At 36.3% G+C, this 20,381-nt stretch overlaps 2 protein-coding genes across 3 annotated transcripts in view; one reads left to right on the forward strand and one right to left on the reverse strand.

Annotated features, from left to right (window-relative positions):
• Positions 1-7,274, reverse strand: part of vap (RAS p21 protein activator vap) — a 723,705-nt gene extending 716,431 nt beyond the window's left edge. For both annotated transcript variants that reach the window (XR_016546661.1, XM_090368525.1), the window contains exon 1: positions 6,879-7,274. Coding sequence is in view for 1 of the 2 variants with exons in the window: in XM_090368525.1 (XP_090224651.1) it covers positions 6,879-7,060 (182 nt within the window). In the remaining variant the exon portion in view is untranslated. The remainder of the gene's footprint in view (positions 1-6,878) is intronic.
• Positions 7,275-7,471: 197 nt separating this feature from the next.
• The window catches only part of LOC150089347 (lon protease homolog, mitochondrial-like), a 441,356-nt gene continuing 428,446 nt past the window's right edge, over positions 7,472-20,381 (forward strand). Inside the window, exon 1 of the mRNA XM_090368526.1 lies at positions 7,472-8,038. Coding sequence (XP_090224652.1) covers positions 7,487-8,038 — 552 coding nt within the window. The 5' untranslated portion in view covers positions 7,472-7,486. The remainder of the gene's footprint in view (positions 8,039-20,381) is intronic.

The raw sequence follows: 20,381 nt of genomic DNA on the forward strand, positions 1-20,381 counted from the left end.
TAACAACTGCATTCTTAGCAGTATTAAATGTGTAATGGTGACCATTTTACAGCACATGTCCTATGAGAAGACTGCCTTCAATACTTCAGAAAAGTTAGATATCCACCATTGTTTGTGAGGAAAAATCAGTACCACCTAGACATTGTCACACATGAAATAATAGCAAGCCAGTCAAAACCAAACAGGGAGAGGAATCTGAAGGGAAACTAAGCAAGGGAGAAAAATCTAACAAGGACTTGAAGATCTTGGTTCAAGAAAAGTGGTGATAAAATTGTCATGTTCCAATACTTAAGAGAAGGTAATGGAGTTGTCAGGCGACAAGACACTATGAATGTAGCTTGTAGAAGGTGGTCCAAATCAAAGAAATTTATAGATTTTCAGTGAAAAACAGCAGCTTGGGTGTTAGCAAGAATTTCTGACTAAAATATTTCTTGACAATCTTAACTAAAACCTAAATAAAGCCTGGCAGGTAGGGAAGTGGCTTCTATACATTTGAGAATTAGAAACTGGCTAGACAAGGGAGTGGCAATGTGAGTGAGAAGTGAATAACAATGTTAAAGCCAGCAACACAAATTGGGGTCATGTCTTTAACCCAGCAGGGCAGCTCACAGGTTCTACCGAAAAATAACATTCCCATATTAACCATTACTCGATGATTAAAATTATAAAATTTTTTCTATCTTCTTAAATACAGTCAAACTTTTACTACAAGTTTCTGAAGTGATTTTCTTAGTTTTTATATAGAAATTAGATGCAAGAACCTGTCGTGTGCCCTGCCACCATTTTCACAAATACATGGATTTTGCTTGAAGAATGGCATAGTACCAGAAAAGTGCTGACACTATGTTTGTTTAATGTTTCAGGTTACTTGTTTTTCCCTCCACTATGTCAATAAACATCTATCTTCTTGCCTTATTGTTTTTGAAAGATTTATTATTGTTTTCACAGCATAAAGACAAGCATATTGTTTTCACGGTATAAAGAAAGCACACTGGGTCACATATTAACGAGACCCAGTATTCTCTCAATATTGCCACTACTCTGTGAGAAAACATGTAGTTTCAAGTTTTGTGTACTGTGAAAAATGCCAAATTTGAAATAAGCCTGAAAATAGAAACTGTTGATAGTATCAAATATACAATGTTTTTTCATTTTTTAATAATATATATATATACATAATAAGCAGAAATATATGTGCATGCACAGTTTGAAATATCAAATACTTAAAAAGGTCTATTTAATTGGAAAATAGAAGAGAATGATTGCTTCTATTTTATGTCTGATATGTTTTATTTGTAATTTTCAGCAGAATTAATATTTTTATTTGAAAATAAAAGTTATAAAACACACTGCATGTTTTAAAAATTTTAATATTTTTAAAATTTAAAAAGTTACAAGTATTGCAATCCATTAAGAACAAATGAAATATTAGTACTGTTCAAACAACATTAAAAAAAATCCAAAATATTTTCCAAAAATGGGAAAAAAAAAAAAAAAAAAGGAATCTATTGGGTGCCTTGCCCCATCTTTGCTACAAATGGGAGTTCCATCCCTACCATGTTAAATGAGATGTTTTCTTTGCAGGAGATACTCATCAAGAAATAAACTATTCTGACACTTTATAAGCCAAGAAAAATCATTTTAATAGATGAGCATCACGTTTCAAACCCTTTACCATTCACATGCATAATGAGTAAGAATAAAGATTATAAGTTTGCCTTTCCAAAACTGCTGACATCATTGTTATAAGAGTAGCTCTAATCTACTGTCTATCATTCTCACAGACTATTGTCCTCTTGCACACTCATGCTCTCTTAATCCCTAAGTAACGTTGATGAAAAGCCCATTCCATAGTTGTCCCCTCCTTTATTTCTATTTAAACAACTCAGATAAATTTCTGAATGTAAAGGGCCTCTTAGTTTTTTCAAATCTTTAACCCCCCCCCCTCCATGGAATTAGACTTTTCAGCAATAAATAGGGGTTAATAGAGCATGGGTGCCAGAGAACACTAGGCAGGGGGTAGGCCATCCCAAGGGTGCACTGCACCCGGGCACTAAAGTTCAAGGGGCACCTGAAACCTACATACACATATGAAAAAAATTCTAAAGGGAGTGCCAAATTTCAATTGGCACCCAGACAAATTACAATTTGCATCCGGGTGCCACATACCTTAGGAACACCTCTGACACTAGGCAATGAATTAGAGACTCCTCTTGCAACAGATCAGTAGTTTGAGATAAAGGCAAATTTTAAATCTCAATCTTACTACAAACAAGAACCTGGGGAAAAAAATGCTTTATGCAAAGCTAATTTAATAAAATTATTTATTGCATTACATAAAGTGTCAGAATTGTTTATTTCTTGACAAATTAGAATGGCAGATGGTTTTACAATGGATTTTAACCAGGAGCTGAGATTGTCATGACCAAGGGACATTAGAGGGGCATAAAATCCCACAAGGACAGGCATCATCATCATCATCATAAGCCATTTTCAATCCACTGCAGGATGAAGGCCTCTCCAGCAAATTTCCAGTTCCTTCTGTTTTGAGCACTGGCCATCCATTTACTACCCACAAACTCGTAAATTTCATCTATCCATCTCCGCCTTTGTCTTCCAGGTTTTCTTCTAGCTCCTCTTGGATATCTGTTATTTTCTTAGTCCATCTGTCAACATGTCTTTGGGCTATGTGTCCTGTCCAAGACCATTTTAGTTCTTTAGTTTTGATACAAATGTCCTTTACTTGAGTTTGCTGCCTAATCCATGTGTTTCTCTTCTTATCTAATAGTCTGATTCCCGATATAATTCGTTCCATTCTTCACTGTGTAGTTCTCAGCTTCTCTTCCATTCTTTTGGTGAGTGCCCAAGTTTCACTTCCATAAGTCATGGTGGGGAGTATACATTGGTTCATTATTTTATGTTTCAGACAAACTGGAATATTGCTCTTCAGTATGTGACTATATTTCCTGAATGCTATCCATCCAAAATTTATTCTTCTCTTGACTTCCAGCCATTTATCATTATTACAGCTAATAACTTGTCCCAGATAAGTATATGACTCCACCTTTTCAATTACTGCTCTTTCAATCATTATTTCCCTTTCTGTGGCATACTTGTTCATCATTACTTTTGTTTTAGCCATATTCATCTTTAGTCCAAAATCCTTACTAAGTGTGCATAACTGATTAAGATTTTCCTCTAATTCTTTTGGATCGTGGCTTATGACCACAATGTCATCTGCAAATCGTAAATGGTTTAGGTACTCTCCGTTCACATTGACTCCTTTCTGAGACCAGTCTAATCTTCTGAAAGCTTGCTCAAGGACAGCAGTAAACAGCTTCGGAGATATTGTGTCTCCTTGTCGAACTCCTTTCTCAATTTTAAATTTCCTACTGTCTTTGTCTAATCTAATAAAGGAGGTAGCACACTCATATATTTTCTTCAAAATCATAATATATGGGGTATCAATGCCTTGTCTTTCCAGTGCCCGAAACATTGCCTTATGCTGTATGGAGTCAAATGCCTTTTCGTAATCCACAAATGCCAGGCATAATGGTGTTTTCTATTCATTTGCGTTCTCCATTAGCTGTAACATTACGTGAAGGTGATCCATAGTTGAGAATCCTGTCCTAAAGCCAGCTTGCTCTTTCGGTTGATTCTCATCAAGTATTCTTTCTAATCTGTTAGTAATGACCCTTGTGAACAACTTCACAATAAAGTGTAGATGTGGGATAACAAGCTAATTGGTCTATAATTTCCAATTTCTGATTTATCTTCTTTCTTATGCAGCAAAACTATGATTGCATTATTCCACTGCTTAGGCGTCACACCTTTTCTAATGCACTTTGTGAAGAGCCGTGCCAGTTTTTGTGTTATGTCTCTTCCTCCCAATTTTAACAACTCTACAGTAACTTCATCTTCCCCCGGGGCTTTCTGATTCTTCATTTTCTTCAATGCATGTTCTACCTCATCAGGAAGAATATCGGGTATGTCGTATGTGTTGCTACTTTGCAATCCATCTTCCCCACTGCTGGCATCATTCCCCTGCTCTTTGTATAATTCTCTATAGTAGTCTTCTGCTATTTGAATTATGCCTTCGCTGCTGTTTATAAGTCACCATCGCTATTCTTCAGTTTCAGTACCATTTGTCTTTCTGTATTACTGCTGATTTAAATCCTTTGTTTTCCCTTAATGCTTGTTCTACTTTTCTTGTGTTAAATCTTCTTATGTCCTCTCTGAGTCTCTTTCTAATGGCTTTGCATAACTCAGTATACTCAATTTTCTCCCTGTCAGTGTTTTTCTTGCTTTTCATTTGTCATCTTCGTTTCATCATGCCAAGTGTTTCTTGACTAATTTTTTCTTCTTTGGATTTCTTTTTCCCTATAGGTTTCTTGGGCTTTATCACTTTCAAAAAGTTGTAATATTCCTCGTCGATATCTTGGTCCTGAGCAGTCTGCAGAAGCTCAAACTTGTTCTTAAGTTCCAGTACATACTGCTTTTTCTCCTCTTCTGTTATCTCACAGACCTTTGTATTATCTACTCGAGTCAGTTTTTTCCTTTCCTACATCTATATCAAGTGTAAATCTTACCATTCTGTGGTCCCTTCCAAAATTTACCTTATTCAGGACGGTAACATCATTCACAATATATATCTTCTGTTAGTGAGGATGAAGTCGATTTCATTAGTAGTTAATCCATTCGGACTTTTCCATGTCCACTTTCTGTTCACCCTTTTCTTGAAAAAAGTGTTCATTACTGACAGTCCTTGAGATTCTGCAAATTCCACAAGTCTTCTTTCACCTCTTTCATTTCTTTCACCAATTCCAAAATTTCCTATAGTTTCCCTTTCTGCGCTGTTTTGTCTTTTTCCAACCTTAGCATTGAAGTCTCCCATAATAATAGTGTAGTGGGTTTTCTGCTCATCTAGAAGACTCTCAATTTCGGTGTACATTTCTTCAACCTCTTCATCATCATGGCTCGATGTTGGTGTATAAATCATTATAATCTTTAGTTTGTACCTCTTAGAAATCTTGAGTATTAGTCTTGACACCCTTGGTGATGTACTTTTGAATTCCAAAATGTTGTTTTTAAAATCTTTATGGACCAGAAACCCAACTCCACCTTCACTCCTTTCACTGTTTCCATTGGTGTACAGCAGATTTCCACTTGATAAACTTATAAGTGATTCATTTCTTCTTCTTGTTTCAGCCAAACCGATGATATTCCAATTAACATTTTCTAATTCCTTTTCCAGCTCTAATATCCTGTCTAATAGGACAGGCATGCTATATATCAATATGGGAGTCTCATATTGATAGAGGGAGATAAGGCAAGCCATGGAGGAAAATAACTCTCAACCCATTGATTCTCATAAAGTGTAGCATGAAGATGAAGGTTAAAACTGGCAGCAAGAGTGTGTTAATATGTTATTTGGTTTTTAGGAGCATTAGCAACTATTGCTCCGGGTATATGCGGTGGTCATTCCCCTGACCTTCCCGCATCCTCTGTATTTGGTGGCTACCGGGCTTGAACCCCAGTCTAATCAAGAAGCGTGTGCTACGCACTGCTGCTCAACAGCGAGAGTACCTAAGTCAATTTAGTTTGGGCTACATATCAACAATTGTAAAAAAAAAAAAAAAAAAAAAAATTGTCATTGGCAAGTAAATCCAGAAGAGCAATCTCGTTCCAGAGATCCCTAGCATTTTGAAAGATTCTCTCACCAGAATCATAAAGGACAAAGATGTCTGATTATAATATAAAAATACACAACAAAGACATCACTATGCTGAGAAATTAAAAAATAATTAAATGTTGCCAAAATGAATAAATATTATGTATTTTTGTAGGCTAGTGTATTTTATTTATCTGAGATTTATTTAAACTCCTTTTTTTGATCATAAAAATATAGACTTAATACACATTTTTTTTATATGAAATATTCACACACAGTTGCCTAATTGGGCTCTAAAGGTGGCATGTTCTGCATACCAATGAACAACCAATTAAAGAAGTTAAACTACAATTTTCAAATAAAAGTCTTTATAACACTAAATCAATTTATTGGAGTTATAAAAAAAAATTATAGATACTAAGCACTGGGTATAAATTTATGTTCCAAAATATTAATCTTATATTTAATATATTTTTTTATACCATACATTAAACATTTAAAATGGTTCAGGGTTGAGTTACAAGTATGATATAATGATTTAATATTATTACAACATAGATTTTCCATAATAATATTAAAATGTGATTATACCAACAACGTGAGAAAATTATGATACAAGGCATATGTTCTATTAAAATAATTAATAAAATGTAATATTTATCTAGCAAAAGTAGAAACACATTTGGCATCTTGCCAAGTGCACCACTGTTCATTGACTAGGAAGCGGCATTGACATGGTTTAAATCTGCATAGTGAAATGTATAACAAGCAATAAAACATCTTCACTTTCGCTCACGAGTTTAGATATTTTAGCAAACAGCAGGGCAAAGAAAATGTATTTCACTGTGTTTTCAGTAAAACTCATATGATATATGAATGACATTTTGGATATAATTTATATGATTAAATTTACGCCTATGCACGACTGGCTGATTTAAAAATAATAATAATAAGCATGACTCTGCTTATTTACAAATCGTGAGGTAAATACAATAGCAGAGTTTTTGTTTATTAATGAATACATGTATAAAGTTCTCAAGCTAAATCTATTCGTTTGAAATTTAATTGTCATTTATATTACAGCAATTTCATTCAACATTTCCGAACTATTCAGTGGCAGAAGTCAATGACACTACCCAGTTTGGCTGAATATTATTCTGATGGATGGAAGCAAGTCTAATGGTGTCAGAGAAGCTGGAGCACTTACTGAGTTTGAGGTGGGGCAGTGAGGGATATGTTCACATTTTCTTCGATCAGGTCACCTTCCCCGGAAAATGGATCGAATTCCTCTTGTATACTTCCTTCACGAACATCTTCCTGGCTTCCTGGAGTACTATGAGAATGTCTTCGGGCCCGACTTTCTAATTCTTCCTTATTATGGTCTGCCATCTTTGTTCCCTGGTTTGCATATCAGGGATAGAACTAAAATCAGTTTAACGACTTGATTAAAGGAATCATATGTCTCAGTACGCTACCGCAGTCTAAAGCACAGGCCTTTAAATGTGAGAACGGGAAGAGGGGTAAATGATGGAAGAAAGGGTACTACTGTAATTATGCTTCACCCCAAATCGATTTTGGAAGCTTCCCACACCAACCTCCTCACACTCCGAAGCACCACAAGGCACAAGCACCTGTTCGGGATCATCTCGTTCTAATCGAGATGCACCGAGAAGTACTGTTCGTGGCTATAAATTGTTGCGGTTGGTGTGTATGCGCGTTTGTATCTAGATTTCTGTTTCGGGAAATTTTACAGGTGATATTATTTATTATTATTTTATTTTATTTTGTAGCAGAATACAGTAACAGTTTAAAAAAATGTGCGCATTAACAAGGTGTTATTCTCTATTTTCTAGTTTTAGCTCGCATTATTATTGTTTTCTTCAGTCAACCAACTCCGGACCTATTTCATCATTTAGGTCTCGTTTCACGCCAACCTCATGTTCTTTACAGTGGTTATATGGACAGCTTGTTGCTAACGGATACGTTCAAGTATGTAACAGAAAATATCCTAAACGGACGATGCAGTTTAGGTCTGTGAACTTTTTACGACGGATTGGTATTACAGTGTCATTTCCTTCTTCCAATTGTCATAAATTGAAAAAACTACATCAACAACATTTATATTATGTTCATAGGAGGCATTTTTGTAGTAAACGTGATGATGAATCAGAGGAATCGGAGTATTCGGACAATGAAATCTCAGATGCAGAGATTTCTCCTGGTCCAGCAGAAAAATCCCAACATCATACCCCAGATGAGGCTAGTAGGGCACTTGCAGCACTGACCGTACCAGAAGTGTGGCCAAACATACCTGCTATCGCAGTTGGTCGAAATCCTGTATTTCCAAAGTTTATTAAAATTGTGGAGGTTAGTATATTTTATTTGTTTGTTTATTTTAATTTAGACTTGACTGTTAGAGCTGTAAAAAAAAAAAAAAAAAATCATTCAGCTGACTTAACTATCCAGAGTATCCTTTTTACAGATGTGATTAACATATTGTGGACTCACACAAGGCAGACAAGTATATGTTTGAATTTACTAATGTGTTCCATGTATTTGTTTCAAAAAAAGTAAATAAAGAAAATATTCTTGCAGTAATGAATGGTGAAGGAAGAAACTATGGAATTAATAATGTTCTTATGTATTCATTAATAGTAGTAGTAAATAAATAAAAATAAATTTTCTGTTTATACTCTGGAACGACCAAACAGTCAGAGGAGTTAACAAGATAGACAGAATACAAGAAACTGCACCGTATTCAGCAGTCGCGGGCTTGAACCCCGGTCACTCAAGGCACGTGTACTTATGCACCCGCACACCTGACCACTAGGCTACAGTGGCCCTTTTTAGTAGTAGTGGCATGTGATGCAAGAAAGCAAGTGTATGAGCTTATGCAGCATCAGCCAAAAAAAAAAAAAAAACGCACCATTCCATCCAAATGCCTGTCCAATTCCTCCTTAAATTTATTCAAACTATCAACTTCCACAACGACAGATGGAAGTTTGTTCCAGCAATTAACCACCCGCTGGCTAAAGGCAAATTTCCGCATATCTATTCTAAATGTCTTTTAATTTGATTTTATGCCCCCTTAGTTTCGTAATCTGAACAAGTGAAATTCAGCGTGCTCAACCCATTCAAGGCCTTGTACACCTCAATCATATTGGCACCGCACAGGTGCTTTTTTTTTTATGTGAACCCAAACATGAGAGGTATTAGAACCTATAGTACTTAGTACCGTGCTTGGGTTAGTCTCCAGATACTGCAATTTTTGCAGAACTTATGAGGATCCCTTCATTCCCTTCACCAGTCTTGTTGCTCTTCTCTGTACACGCCCAAGCAAATCTACATCCTTCCTAAAATGAGGCCTCCAGACCTGTACTCAAGGCATGGCCTGACCATCGTCTTATACAGAGGGACAATCACCTCCTTTTCCCTGCTAGCAAAATTCCTATATATCATTGACAAAACCCCATGACCTACCCTGGCAGCCTGTCTGCATTGCTCAGAAAACTTCATATCTGACTGCACAATTATTCCCAGGTCTCATTTTCTACCACCTTAAGTATAGTACCACGCAGTTGGTATGTTTCTCTGGGGGTTACTTCTACCCATGTGCAGTACTTTGCATTTGTCAAGGTTAAACTTCAGTTGCCACTTCTTAGCCCATCTGCCCAAATTATCTAGATCCAGTTGCAGTAGCACACTGCCATTGCTGTCATTAACTACCCTGCCAACTTTTGTATCATCTGCAAACTTCGACATTAAGCCTGATATACCTTAATCAGTATCATTGATAAATATACAAAACAACAGTGGACCCAACACCGAACCCTGTGGGATTCCACTAATAACATTAGTCCACGAAGAGCAGCACCCATTGATTACCACCCTCTGTCTTCTCCCACTTAACCATCCTTATATCCATTGTAACAACTTACCCTTAATACCACTCTGCTCCAATTTGTACAATAGTCTTCCATGTGCAAAAGCGTCAGCTTTCCTGAAATCCAAATATATGATATCAAGATTATTTTTTGCATCCAGTTCCTTTGTAACCACATCATAATATCCTATCAAATTTGTCAGACAAGACTTTCCCTTAACAAACCCATGCTGTGTCTTAATTATTGCTGCAGTCTTGTCTAGATGATCCTTTAACCAGTGACTCCATTATTTTACCCAGAACAGAAGTTAAACTAACTGGTCTGTAATTACTCGTTTCACCCTTTGAACCCCCTTTGTGAATTGGGGACACATTTGCACATCTCCAGTCCGTGGGAACTTCCCTAAATCCAAGGATACTCTCATAATTATGGCTAAGGGTTTGCTTAGTTGCTTTGCCACCTCCTTTAATGACTGGATAGATCCCATCCACACCAGGTGCTTTTCTTATGTTTAACTCCAACAATTTCTCCTCCACTTTGCTCTCGGTTATTACAAAATCATTAAGTATCCTGCTACAATTTGATAACCTTCTGCCATTTTCAAACCTTAATAATTCCTCATGTGTGAATGTAGATGCAAAATACTCATTCAGTTTGCTTGCTATCTGATCAGGATCATCAACAGTTGAGCCATCGATGTCAAGTGGACCAATTAGATTCATCCCCTTCCTTTTAGTTTATATAAGTAAAGAAATCCTTGCTGTTTTTCTTAGAATCTTTTGCCAAGGTTTTCTCGTAAGCTGCCTGACCTCCTTTGTGACCTGATTACAGACTAACTTATATTTGCCATAGGCTTCTGAGTCACTTGATAATTTATATGCATCCCATGCATTTTTCTTTTCTGTTAAGAGTCTCATTAGTACATTTGATAACCATTTAGGCCTAAACCTTGAACAATATTTCTTAATAGGTATGAAACTTCTAGTAGCAACCACGATTAATTCCTTGAATGCTTCCCACTTAGAATTTACTTTTGGTAACATCATCAGTTGATCCCACAGAATTTAAAAACTTTCTGAGACCACTGTACTCGCCTTTACGGAAGCAATAACCTTTTCCTTTACCCCTGATGGTAATTAAATCTTTAAGTAAATCCCACATCAGTACACTGTGATCACTGCCACTTAGTCGTTCCTTTATCTGCAAATTCTTAATACATGAATGATCACTGCTGATAACCAGATCAAGAGTATTACTTTCTCTGGTTGCCTCTCAAACATGCTGCTGCAGAAAACAATCATCCAATAAATCCACAAAAGTCTGACTAGTGTGTGAATGACCAACCCACAAGTTCCAGTCAATATCTGGGAAGTTAAAATCCCCCATTATAAGACATTCTGATTTACTAGCCCACTCTATTTCTCTGTACAATTGTTCATCTTACTCATTCAAGTCATTAGGCCTATAACACACTCCTCTTATTTTTGCTTTCGCAGTGCTTATGTCACACCAAACTGCCTCAACAGTGCACTGTTCATCTATATCAACTTGATGCACTCGTTTTGATTTTGTTTTTCTTAATTAACAGCATAGCACATCCTCCCTTTCTGTACACATTGTACTACTCATTCCAGTTCGCATTCCTTATATCTGTGTGACACCACGTGTCTGCTATCCCAACAACATCTGCCTTTGATGTCTTGACCAACACTTTAAATTCATCAAATTTATTTACTATACTTCTAGCATTGGTATATATGCAAGCATACATGCTCCTATTCCTAGTTACCCTAACACATCCCATATACCCACGCATTTCACGATGACTGCCATCTGTCCCTGAAACCCCGAACACCCCTCGCTCCAGGTTGCTACTTATTCTAATAGAAGTTGTGCAAAAATCACATTCGCCTCTGCCTGTGGCTACTGTTAAACTATTAGTCCATAATGAATGGGCATTCCATAGAATTTGTTTTCAGCTTGTATTGTTTTCCTTGCCTTCTCACAGAAATTAATTCTGGTGGTAGTAATTAGCATTAGTAGAGGCATATGATACAAGAAAGCAAGCTTATGCAGCATCAGCCAAAAAAAACCTCACCCTTCCGTTCTTGCATCATTTGGAACTTTCTAGTTCCAACTGATGCAAGAAAGCAAGCTTAAAAACAGTATCAGCCAAAAAAAAATCCATACCCTCTAAAAATTTGTCTAGTTCTTCCTTTGAATTTATTCACACAACCCACTTCCACAACAAGAGATGGAAGTTTGTTCCAACAAAGAACCACCCCATGGCTGAAGGCAAATTTCCACACATTGATCCTGCAACCATCCTTATTCAACTTGAATTTTTGCCCCCATTTGATTCCACCCCTACTTATCACAGTTGTCCTAATTATTTGCTGTATGGTTCCTTTTGCTTGAAAGGTGGTACTTGTGCATATGTCTTCTCTGATGTTCCCTGTCAGAGACAGTAATTTGGAATCTCTTCTTTTTGATCTTCTCTGCTTTAAAATCTCTATCGCTCAACCAACTACAATAATCACTCGGAACTGTATGACTTCTTTTCTTTGAAATTTGATTTTCTCCGGTCCCACTTTCCTAACAGTGAGGTAATTTTCCTTGGTGATTTTAATTTTAACAACTTCAGCTGGCTTCCGTTTTCTAGTCACATAGATGTAGCCGGTCAAGGTACTGAGACTTTTGCAATTACTAATGATCTCCCACTGATTGTTCATTTACCTACCAGAATACCAGACAAACCTAATCACACAGCCAACAAACTTCACCTTTTTCTCACAAACAATGCTAAGTACACGTTCGAGGTAAGTGGTCCTTTAGGCACCTCAGCTCACAACTTGGTAATGGTCTCTTCTCCAATGGAACCATTTTCAACCTCATGTTGTTTGGCATTACAAGAATGCAGCATAGGATGATGTGTGCCAGATTTCTTTCCTTGGTCAGATTACTGTTTCAAATTTTGTGATGCCAATGTTTGCTTGGATCATGCTGGTTGGTAAAATTATTCTTTCTAGAGCTGAAATCATTTATTTCCCACTCCATCTTAAAATCTCATCCTTTATCTAAATTTTGGTTTTCCAATAAATGCAATAAGGCAAAATAAGAATGTTACATATTGTAATTGGCTTATATCCAAAATTCTGGGTTCATTTTCTGCCTACATCAAAACTCACAACAATTGTAAAGCAGTTATTAATCAGTCCAAACTACATTTCAAACAGGCTAAGCATAGAAATCTTTCTTCTTGTCCAAATGGTAGTCAAGCATTCTGGTCTCTTGCCAAAGGTATTGCCTGTAACTTTTGCCCATCTTTATTCTCACATCTGGTGGGAATACAAATGGGCCAAACTGGATGGTTCTATTATTGCCATTTCAGCCAAAGATATAGCAGAGCAGCTAGCAACCTACTTTTCTTCTAATTTGTGTATTGATGAACTTGGTAAACCACCTCTTGTCATTACCAGTACACTCCATTGAATGCTTCTGTCAGAATATTGAACAGTCTTAATGCCAAAAAAGTGTCAAGCCTTGTTGGTTTTTCTCCACTTATTAAGTTCTCGAAACCTGTGGTCCTGAGCCTTACTCTGGTTCTGTGTTGCCTTTTTTGACTTTAATTCCACAGGTGTTTTTCCTTTCTGCATGGGAATTTTTTTATATCCAGCCAGTTCCTAAAAATGGGTGAAAAATCCATCCCATCCAATTATTGTCCCATTGCACTTATTTCTCCATTACTTTAGAAAGAGAAGTCTATTGACCGCCAACTCTTAAACTGCCTAGAAACCTTCCATCTGATCAGTGATTGCCAGTATGGATGCTATCAGTGTCAGTCCACTGGTGATATACTAGTGAAAGAACCCAATTCTTACACTCATCCTAGGGAAATAAAATTTATAACATAAGAATATATATATATATATATATATATATATATATATATATATATATATATACTATCATTGAATCATATTAAATATTAACATAAGTTAAATTATAATAAAGTGAATAAATAAATAATTAAGCATTCATTAGAGGCAGCAACATGCGATTCCTCCATATGAAGCTGAAGTACATCCAATATTTTAAATAAAATAAAACATAAGCCAGTAATTTTTATGTTAATTTTCGCTCTACAGTTTTTGCCATGTTACTGGCTTATGTTTTATTTTATTTAAAATATTGGAGATATATTAAACAATATTTACGTAGAACTATTTTCAGCTTAGATTGTGATCGCTCTGTACCATACAGTTAAGTAGGGGAGGATTATCGTAACAACGGGGGGGTAGCTAGACAGAGCAGAAAAGTACAATGGGAGCACCGTAAAGGGCAGTTCAGGTCACGATAAATACAGTGGGCAACCCTTTGGAAGAAAAGAACAAGGGAACTGACTCCCCCTTGTGGAGAGGAAGAATTTTAAAGACTAAGAGGGAGAAAGGACACTTGATGTAGCATACTCCGTGTGGAAATGGCTAGCCGCTGGATGAAACACAGACTCCTTGAGCACTTAATAATTTCAAGGAGCGGTAGAGAAAAAAGTGAACTAAAAGGGAGTAAGTGCATCGGAATGATCACATGGAGATATCTAGAAATTTCTAGGCATCCAGAAGTTCATCGAAGCTTCTAGAAATTTCGAGAAGCCAGAAGTTCCCTCAGGGAAGGGAAGGGCCAAGAAAACGGAGGAAGTGGGTGAGAGCGAATGAGGATGAACGAGATGATGAAGAACGAACTATGATTGGACCAGAATAGAAGGGGTTTGTGGAACAAAAAGGAGATGCAACACAAGGAAGAGTTTTTTGGGAGTTGTAGGAAAGTTTCGAAGAAGGTGGGAGTTATTGTGAATCGCTGGAATGTGGTAGTGGGAATTGAAGCAGTTGGTCACAAGGACAATTCATTAGGCAAGTCCTGGGAGAGGTCAGCCACAACGTGGAAATGTGAAGGAGATACCCAATGGAAGATAGAAACACATATGCTGGAGCTGAGTGAAAAGGATCAAAGTCTCGGTATAGAAAGATGAGAAAGAGACTGATGCGGACCCTGTATAGTCTGGCTTCTTGATAAAGCAATAAGGAGAGTCTGCATAATTCTATTATGCACCCTAGTATTGTCTAGCTGATCAGACGCCCAAAGTGGGCCAGAGCAACTCATTAATACCCCGACTAGGAATTCCAGTGTCGTATGGAGAGAAGAGTTCGTTCCTGAACGAAGGCAAATTCCTGTAGATGAGCAGCAGTTCCCTAGCCGATGACTAATTCCAGTAGGAGCCTGACGATGCCCTATGCTGAAGATGGTGGCTGCCCCTGAGCTGAGAAAAAGGTTGTATAAAGAGTGATCCATAAGCTGTTATGTAAGTACTAGATAATAGCTTTAAGCTAGATTAGAAGGAAAGGACTTTAAGGAATGTTTTAATTAGTTGATAGATGAATTGATATTGTTTAGCATAAAGGGAATGAGAAAGTCCATAAGAATAAATTTAAACTCATAATAAAGATAAGTTCAATAAGCAAGGTAGATATAGATATATTGTACTCGTGACTGGTATGTTTTAAGTTGAGACTAAAGAGTGTTCTATGCACATGTAATATTTGGAAAAGATAATTAAAGAAAGAATTTAGTGGGGATTTATAAACTTAGGAAAATACACATATTGGTGTCATGCTCACTGCTGTGATCCCAGTTGGGAAGTTTAATTGTTAGAAGGCAAGAGAATGTTGTGAGATGTAACCTGAACCAAAAGGAGAAAAGGCAGAAAGACATGAAGAGACATGGTATATGAGTTGTGATTATCTTTACATCTTAGCACACATATAATGCTAGAAATTAACATTATACCCAATTAATGATGTATGCTATATTCTTCTAATGTATATACTGTGAATAAACAATATTGTATATTTTTATCAAGTGTAGTATGAGTCATTCTGAATACTCAGCCAGTCCAGAGGAGACATATACAAATTACTATTCCCCCACATCTGTAATCTTCTGTGCAGTACACAAGTCAGGTGTTAATGTGGAAGGGGGAGATAATTGAGTAATGCAAAGTTAAGAGAGGTGGGTCTGAAATCTAAAGATTTATTAATTGATCAATCACCAAAGAATATATATAGGGAATATAATAAAAACACAATAAATAAATAGATATAAAAACAACCCCCCCTCCACACTAGCCTATGTTATCCATTTATAGACAAATTTCAGTGGAAAAGTTTGAAACTCGAGCAGTTGCTCTGCACTATTCAAAGGCTTTTGTTCATGTTTGACATATCTTCTAAATAAGTTTCCATCTTATGGTCTGCCAATTGTTCTAATTCTATATCTAGTTTTCTCTCTGACTTCTCTTCTTATTCAGGCATTTCCCAAGGGTCAGTTCTTTCTTCCACTCTTTCCTCTTGTTTATTAATGACCTTCTTCCATTGACTGGAAATATTATCTGTAGTCTTCTGATAATAAAAGCACATTGCATTCCACCTTCCAGCTTGAGAAACATTGCCCTGCACAAAGAGCTTCAATTTTTTGAATATCCACTACCACCAGATCCTTAAATGCTTATCTCCAGGTAATTCTCCAATGGAGCAAAGTTGATTTCATTCCTAAAACTCAGTCAGGGGAGTTCCTAGAGAATATGGCACCCAGCTGCCAATCACAATTTGGCAATCCCCCTTTAAAATTTTCTTCATATGTATAAGTTTCGGGTTCCCATTGAATGTTGACACCTGGATGCAGTGCACCCTTGGGACCACCTGCCCCTGAACTCTATACTGTCTTTTATCTTGCAAAAACGATTCTTCTACTGCTATGCTTATCTTCAGTGACACTCAGATTTCTAGACAAGATGACATATTGGTATTAGGGATTACTCTGATTTCTAATCTTTCTTGGTATAAGCACATCACAATTACCATCAAGGGTAAAGGGAAGGGTTTTTGCTTCCATGAAGGTGACTGCAGAGGTCTCGGACAGTTTTTTAAATTCTGTATAGTGTTTAATTCTGTATAATTTGCTGGGACCAACAGCAAATTCTAAGTGGGAAGCATTCAAGCAATTAATCGTAGAAACTACTAGGCTTTTCATACCAATTAAGAAATATTGTTCAAGGATGCCTAAATGGATGTGGCAGAGAAGAAAAATGCGTGGGATGCATATAGACAGTGGTGAGCTATAATGGGCTCGTGAGAGGCCAATGTTTTTTTTTTTTTTTTTTTTTGAAAATTTGCGAGCCCATTGTTGAGATGAGGATTTATTTTACAAATGAAATCCTGAATGCAATTGAGTATCCAGAGCGGAAACAACTATGGTCAGGAAATGTAGGTAATTAGAAAGTGGGAATTAAGGGTGAAAGGGATTACCATTTCACAATGTTAGTGGTGTCCATAAAACCTATGCAATCACATACCGAGAAATCGCGCTAGTCAGTATGCTTTCCATAGCCAGTCAGAGGATTAAGAAGATTCCAGACAAGGATAATAGCATCCGGTCAAGCTGTGTGTGGTTCCCGTTTACCCTGACAAACGGGCATGTTTTTCGGAGAAGTGAGTGATCCATGCCTTCCAATAAATTTCTCCTGTCTGTGTTTACATGGTCACAGAAGTAGAATATCCGTGTGATTCCAACATTTTTGCACTGTATTCAAAGAACTAGTGGCAGTAGAAACGTAGAGGGGGATTGAGGAAACTAAGATATTATATAAACTTTACAAAGGTGAAATGTTAGCACATTTTGAAACTTTGTCGAGCCATTCACTATGTAGAAAATATGACATAATAGGCAATAATAATAATTAAAAACACTATCACCAATTTCCAAAAAACTGGCGCAAATTAAGGATGATTGCTAAAGAACTTGATGTGGAAACTAAAAATCAGTCGTGTGTTCGCACAATGAGCAGCTTTTAGCTTGCTGACGGAAATTGCAGGGTTGGAGGAATTATCCCACTTTGTGCAAACATTTTGAATTAGAAATTAAATATTCTGGATTATTAAATCAACTTTTAAATTTGGAATTTCTTAACCATTTAGCACTAATGATCGACATTTTGCAGGAGCTCTCTTAGCTTCCAGAAGCTTTACAGACTCACAATGGTAAAAGCATATAAATTAATAATTCGAACTATCAATGTTATTGATAATTTGAAAAATTCTGAAGGAAATTATGAAGCTAAAATTGAGAGCATGTTGAAGTGGAAAGAATTTGAAGGAATCAAATTCGAAAGTAAAAAAATTACCCCATGACAAGTTATTAAATGCATTGTTTAATTCTTAAAGGATAAGTTATTAACGCAACAGAGTGATTTTAAATTATATAAAGAAAATGACGATGCAATTTTCTTTACATAATTTAACTACCCGAAATCGTGGAATATGAAAGAACTTTTGTCTCAGTGGCAAGACAGTGAAAACCGAATAAGAAATTTAAGTTTTTTGATAAAATATGAAATAAAAGTTAATGATTTTGTCGAAGACAGTTTATCTTTAAAATTGAGTGAAATTACCTTTTCAATTAAGAAAGCCAGAAAATATCTTTGAAACCATTGCAATTAGCAGTGCTGAAACTGAGTGAGCTTTCAGCATAATGAATAATACAGGAACTCCCCGACTTACGGAATTCGACTTTACATAAGCTTTTGCTGGCCAGTGCAAACCTAAAAAATTCATGGAAACATTCTGCATTCCATAGGAATAAATGGAGGTATCATGAAAATATCGTAATGTGATAGCACACGCTTCTTGATTAGGCTGGGGTTCAAGCCCGTCACCACCAAATACGGAGGATGCAGAAAGGTCAGGGAATGACCACCGCATATTCACGGAGCAATGTGGCCTTAGTTGCTAATGCTCCTAAAAACCAAGTAACTAACAAACATCATAATGTGAACCTAACAATTTTTTTTTTTTTTTTTTTTTTTTTTTTAATTCATTCCAATACTAATCTATTTATCTCTCCAAAAGGTCATTTTTATAATGGAAATTGCACTACCCTTTCATCGTTATCATATGTTCCTGTTTTAAGATTCAGTTTTGAATGCCTTTGTGGTATTTTTCTAAAGCACATTTCTGGAGGTCACGACCAAAAAACAATAAAAACAGTTTGCACTTTCCGGCTTATTGGGCATTTCTGTTAGTGCATCTAATTATAAACGGGTAGTAAACTCGATTGTATTGCATTTGTGATAATACCTATAACTGGAATTCTGTGGGTTTTTACATTACGATATTATGGTTTAATCAGTTCTCCTTCACTGAAATCTTCAACCATATGAAAAACAAATTTTCAGAAACATTCCTATTTACTTATCACAATGGTGAAGGGAAAGGGACCAACGGAAAGTGCAAGTGCTGGAGTGCTAAGAAAAGAAACAAGATTCATTTAGAAATGAAGATGATTAATTAAAAATTATGAATCAGGACAAAGTTTGTCATCTATTGCAAAGGTCTCGCTGCTTCAACGGTGAATACTATTTTAAAGGGCAGTGCGTGTATAAAGGAACATGTCAAAGGATCAACGCACTTAAGAACAACAGTGATCACAAAACAGCGTTCAGGTGCTATATCAAAAATGGAACAGCTGTTAATAATGTGGATGGAAAATCAGATTCAGAAGCTAGTGCCCCTGAGTCGAATAACTATTCAAGCAAAAGCAACAAGTATTTATAAAGACAAGATAGGCACGGCGAACCCCAATCCAAGTTCGTGACAAGCAACGGGTAGTTTAATAAGTTCAATCATCACACTGGTTTCCACAACGTTAAAGTATGCGGTGATGTTACCAGTGCAGATTCTGCAGCTGCAGAGAAATTGTGATGTGTTTAAAAAAATTATTGAAGGCGGCTATTCAACGCAGCAAATTTTTAAAGTTGACGAGACTGCTCTGTATTTGAAAAAAATGCCGGATCGAACATACATTGCCAAAGTGGAGAATACTATGCCAGGTTTCAGGACATCAAAAGATAGGGCCATGCTCTTGCTTGGGGCTAATATGGTGGGAGATTAGAGATTAAAACGACTGCTTGATACCATTCTGGAAATCGTCGTGCATTTAAGGGCATCAGTAAAGCCACCCTACCCATGCATTTCCGATCGAACCAGAGAGCATGAATAACAATATCTCTTTGAGGATTGGCTTAAATCAGTGCTGCTCAATTTTTTGGATCACCCCCCCCCCCTAAAAAAAAAAGCCCTCGCCAGGGCTTTTTTTTAGCCAACCAATGTAAAGTGAAGCTAAATAACTGAAATGAATATTTGTCTGTTTGTCTCCAAAAACATAAATGCAGCCACGTATGTGTGTGAATTATGAAGAAAACTATTTATTGCACTTTATTCCTTCGTAAAAAATTACATAAATAAAGGCAGTTATAGTCACTTAAATTAAGTCATAAAAATTAATTACATAAATTAAGTCATGATATTAATGGAAATAGTTAATTATATTTTAATATTTAATGCGATGGATGAACTTGGTGGAGATTTATTAGCTTATCAATATTATCTGTAAGTAGAAGTCGTAAATCGCCACGTTTAACAACATCCAGACAATTTCTTTGTTTTATCAGCAATTGAGATACAGCAATGAAACTGGTTTAGACTAGATATGATGGAAAAGAAATAAGTATTTTTTTTTTTTTACGATTCCCCACAATGCAGGATAATGGTCAGGGATTTTCTTTTGTAACCAAAATTCCTGATATGAATTTTGAAATTTTGCCTTCAGTTCAACTTCATTTTGTAACTCAATCATTTCTACAAAACGTTCACCATCGTCATTATTTAAAAAAGGATTTATAACCCAATCTGGAATTTTCAAATTAAGGAGATCTT

Source organism: Mastigoproctus giganteus, chromosome 2 (genome assembly GCF_048544385.1).
Source record: "Mastigoproctus giganteus isolate SK-2022 chromosome 2, ASM4854438v1, whole genome shotgun sequence".
NCBI lineage: Eukaryota > Metazoa > Arthropoda > Arachnida > Uropygi > Thelyphonidae > Mastigoproctus > Mastigoproctus giganteus.